At 37.7% G+C, this 4,938-nt stretch overlaps 1 protein-coding gene across 1 annotated transcript; it reads left to right on the top strand.

Moving 5' to 3' along the window:
* The first annotated feature begins 2,422 nt into the window (after positions 1-2,422).
* LOC132675774 (uncharacterized) lies at positions 2,423-4,517 on the top strand. Its single transcript, XM_078439375.2, has 2 exons — positions 2,423-2,523; positions 2,611-4,517. Exons 1-2 carry the CDS (start codon positions 2,444-2,446, stop codon positions 4,076-4,078), a joined length of 1,548 nt encoding a protein of 515 aa, XP_078295501.2. The 5' UTR covers positions 2,423-2,443; the 3' UTR covers positions 4,079-4,517.
* Positions 4,518-4,938: the final 421 nt, after the last annotated feature.

Here is a 4,938-nt window from a genome sequence, read left to right as displayed (position 1 = left end):
GCTGGCCTCACAGGATAGTTTTGAATGTGTTCCTGCTCTTCCACTACTTGTAGGATTTTGAAAAGATTATCTTTAATTATTATTTTTTAAATGTTAGTTAGAATTGACCAATGAACGCATGTGATTTTTGGCTTTTCTGTGCTGAGAGATTTTTTATTTTGATTTCAACATTTATTCTTCTTGTAGGTATAAGATTTTTGATTTCTTGGGTTTAAGGTTCATAATTCAATCATAGTAACTTGTGCATTTTTAGGAATTAAGTGGAAGTCTTTTTTTTTTTTCATGTTTCTTTCTGAAAGAGACAGAGTGTAAGCTGGGGGCAGGGTGTGCAGAGACAGGAGACACAAAATTGGAAGCAGGCTCCAGGCTCTGAGCTGTCAGCACAGAGCCTGATGCAGGGCTCAGACTCCCTATCCCTGAGATTAAAACCTGAGCCAAAAGGGAACAATGAACTGACTGAGCCACCCATGGGCCCCAGTGGATTTCTTTTCTAGGTTATTTGATTTGTTAGGATATCGTTGTATATGTAGTTGAAGCATTACCAATTTTGTTATTTTTCTTGTTACATGGGCATTACTTTCAAAGTTATGTTACCTTTTTATTCTGGTCTCTATTTCATTTATTTCTGATGTTTCCTTCTAAATAAAATAATTTCAGATTTTGCTTTGTAATTTCTTCCTCTACTAAATTTCAGCTAACAGTCTTCCTTTTCTAGTTCCTTTTGGTGTAATGTTGTTAATTTCAATGTTTTCCTTAACTGAAGCATTTATGGCATTAAAAAATAGAAAACTTGAAAGCAGTAGAAAACCTAGCAGAAATAATTCAAGCAATGACCAAAATAATACAAAATAAAAATAAGGATCCTTTAGGGCTTTCTATAGATCGTGTCATCTGTGAACAGAGATAATTTTTTTTAGGAGTTTGTAGCCTTCTTTACAGTGGTTATTCCTTTCATTTGGTAACCTGGTAATGCTGGTACCACAGAGAGTATTTTCATATTTTCCCTTATCTTCACTCCTTGGAAATACTCGAGGAGATTTAAAATACTTTCTCATGAAATGCTTGTTTGAATGATCCACTGAATTTATCGGACATAGCACTTTTCCTTGTTTGGAGTTAGTTTTGGTCTTAGTTTTACTTAGTTTCTGGTCTTAGTTTTACTGTATGCTATTTTGTTGATTTCAGTTTTATGTTTAAGTTTCCTTCTGTGGTAATTTTGGCCTCATGTGGTACTTTTCCTGATCATTTGAGGTATAGGAAAATGATTTGTATGATAACATGACAATACTACAGAATTACCTATTAGGCTATATGGTCAGTGTGTTGTGTGCAAGTTTATGTGTCCATGGAGGAATGAAGTCCTGATGATTCATTCTCAAACATTTGACCAACATTTTCTGATTGATTCTAAGGTTGCACAATAGAAGTCTTCAGTATATTCATCTGAGAGTAATAAGTAGGATGATTTTACTTTTCTGTTATTTGATATCTTTCAGCTGTATCTTCACAATGCACCCAGAATGTCCCGCCAAAGCCGTGCTTAGAACCTTGTCTCCAAAAAGTGTCAATGGGTGAACATAGTACCCATGAGAATTTACACTTAATGATAGACTGGGACAACGATGGGGAGAATGAAGGGCATCAAACATATCATGACGGACATTTCCAAATGGAGACATCTGCCCATGAGAAGAATCTCACTGCCCCATATGGTGAAGGATATAAAGCATTTTGTAAACCCTCCCCTTTTAAGTTAGCTACTTCTACAAAGCAGTGTGTTTCTGTCACCAAAAACTCAAGTCGAAGATTCAAACATATTTATTTGTCGAAAGAAAACTTGGAAAATCTGGAAAGTTACTTCATTCAGGTGGAAAATAAGTATTTGAACCAATTTGAAAATAGGATTGGATTGACCTTTCAGACAACTGCTTCTGGAAATCATAGATTTAAAAATGAAGATGAAAGTGTAACGAGGTGTCAATTTGAGGGGCATGTCAGAAAGGAGTCAACCCTACACAACTACGAGAATATTTTCAATGGGCATAGAATTGCTCCTTGCAGTGAATCTGAGAAAACATTTAACCAGGGCTCAAATGTTAACAAATATCTGAGTACTCATTTGCCAGACAACCATTTTGAATGTGATAAAGGCGAAGAAGTTTTGCCTCAAAGATCTAAACATATTATACAGAAGAGTATGCATATGAGAGAAAATCCTTATAATACCTGTGGGAAAAATCTGAAGGAGTCCTCCAGTGTTGGTGATCATCAAACAATTTGTGTGGGAAAAAACACATACACGTGTAATAAATCTGGAAGTGTGTTGAGTCAGTCACAAAGACTAAATGCACATAAGACAATTGGTCCTGGAGAGAAAAGGTACACTTCTAAGGACTGTGGCATAGTCTTTCATTGGCACTCGGCACTATCTCAACATCAACGAATGCATGCTGGAGAGAAATTGTACAAATGTGAAGAATGTGGTAAAACCTTTAAGGACTGCTCATCACTAAATAGACACAGGCAAATTCACATCAAAGAGGGACTTGACAAATATCGGCAATGTGGCAAAGACTTTAGCAGGCACCCCTACCTTCTTAGACATCAGAGCATCCATACTGGAGAGACCCCTTACCAATGTAAACAATGTGGCAAAGCCTTTAGCCAGCGCTCAAACCTTACTCGACATCTCAGAATTCACACTGGGGAGAAACCTTACCAATGTAAAGATTGTGATAAGGCCTTTAGCAAGCACTCAAACCTTACTCGACATCTCAGAATTCACACTGGGGAGAAACCTTACCAATGTAAAGATTGTGATAAGGCCTTTAGCCGGCACTCACACCTTGTTCAACATCATAGAATTCATACTGGAGAGAAACCTTACCAATGTAGTGAATGTGGCAAGGCCTTTGGCCAGCACTCACACCTCACTCAACACCACAGAATTCATAGTGGAGAGAAACCTTACCAATGTAAAGAATGTGGCAAAGCCTTTAGCTTTCATTCAAACCTTATTGAACATCTCAGAATTCATAGTGGAGAGAAACCTTACCAATGTAAAGAATGTGGCAAGGCCTTTAGCTACCACTCAGTCCTTATTCACCATCACAGAATTCACACTGGAGAGAAACCTCACCAATGTAAAGAATGTGGCAAGGCCTTTAGTCAGCATTCAAAACTTACTGGACATTTCAGAATTCATACTGGAGAGAAACCTTACAAATGTAAGGAATGTGGCAAGGCCTTTACCATGTACTCAAACCTTATTCAACATCTCAGAATTCATACTGGAGAGAAATCTTACCAATGTAAAGATTGTGATAAGGCCTTTAGCCGGCGCTCACACCTTATTCAACATCATAGAATTCATACTGGAGAGAAACCTTACCAATGTAGTGAATGTGGCAAGGCCTTTGGCCAGCACTCACACCTCACTCAACACCACAGAATTCATACTGGAGAGAAACCTTACCAATGTAAAGAATGTGGCAAAGCCTTTAGCTTTCATTCAAACCTTATTGAACACCTCAGAATTCATAGTGGAGAGAAACCTTACCGATGTAAAGAATGTGGCAAGGCCTTTAGTCAGCATTCAAAACTTACTGGACATCTCAGAATTCATACTGGGGAGAAACCTTACAAATGTAGGGAATGTGGTAAAGCCTTTAAGGACTGCTCATCACTAAATAGACATGGGCAAATCCATATCAGAGAAAGACTTGACATATGTCAATGTGGCAAGGTCTTTACCAGGCACTCAATTCTTATTCGCCATCTCAGAATTCATACTGGAGAGAAACCTTACAAATGTAAGGAATGTGGCAAGGCCTTTAAAGGACCCTCAGACCTCACTCGACATAACAGAATTCATAGTGGAGAGAAACCTCACCAATGTAAGGAATGTGGCAAGGCCTTTACCAGGCGCTCAAACCTTATTCAACATCTCAGAATTCATACTGGAGAGAAACCTTACCAATGTAAAGAATGTGGCAAGTCCTTTACCCAGCCCTCAATCCCTACTCGACATCACAGAATTCACACTGGAGAGAAACCTGATAATGTAAAAAGAATGTAAATCAGTGCCTGTAAGTGGTGCCCAGCCCTTACGGGACATCAGAAAATTCCTATTGGAGAGTAACCATACAAATGTAAAGACTGTGCAAGCTCTCCCTGCAAGTCACAACTTACTCCACATTCTAGTTATCACATAGGAGCCAAAGTGTGAAATGGAAAGTGGCCACACCTTTACCTGGAACTCAACTTTTGTTCGATATCACAAAAGACACCCTAGATGCAAACCCTAGAAATGTAATGAGTGAACAAAGACCCTCATTTTAAATATACGCTTTAGGAAACACAAGAGACTGCATATAAGAAAGTAACTGGAAAGGTAGATTTACAAAAGTATTTCATTGAACATCAAATGTGAATCATGTTACAGAAATCAGGTAGAAAGGAGTATATCAGTCATTTCATTCAGACATTGCTTCAAAATACTTATAACGAATAATACAGAGTTAGACACTTAGAAAACATATATGCTATTCAGGTCCTAAAGATCTAGTGGATCGGTTTTTGCATAGGTATAATTAATTTCAAATTGTGCCTTGTTTTTTTTTTTTTTTTACTTACATTGACCCTCTTTGGGTTTTGTGACTAGCAAATATTCATGTATTTCTACTCTCAAATCACTACAGATTATTCATTTATTCCTAGTGGGTGTGTGAAACCATGTAGCTGACTGTTGTTGCATCAAAGGTATGAGATGCCCTTCTTCATTGTGCAGGACTCAGGCATATCAAATTTTCTATGGAAGATAAAGGACAATATGATGTACAACATCTGAAACAAATCTAAATGGAGATGCTGTTTTTGGTTATACCACTGATGTAAGTTGTCATGAGACAGGTGTTGAGAACACCATTGTCCATTTAT

Source organism: Panthera onca, chromosome E2 (assembly GCF_046562875.1).
Source record: "Panthera onca isolate mPanOnc1 chromosome E2, mPanOnc1 haplotype 2, whole genome shotgun sequence".
NCBI lineage: Eukaryota > Metazoa > Chordata > Mammalia > Carnivora > Felidae > Panthera > Panthera onca.
The sequence above is the reverse complement of the archived record's forward strand: the minus strand, read 5'-3'. Positions and strand labels throughout refer to the sequence as shown.

Excerpts from the sequence above, each read along its gene's own strand:
- LOC132675774 (XM_078439375.2), top strand. The coding sequence starts at position 2,444 with ATGCATGCTGGAGAGAAATTGTACAAATGTGAAGAATGTGGTAAAACC. Across the intron at positions 2,524-2,610 it reads TCATCACTAAATAGACACAG|CATCCATACTGGAGAGACCC; the intron begins GCAAATTCACAT and ends TAGACATCAGAG.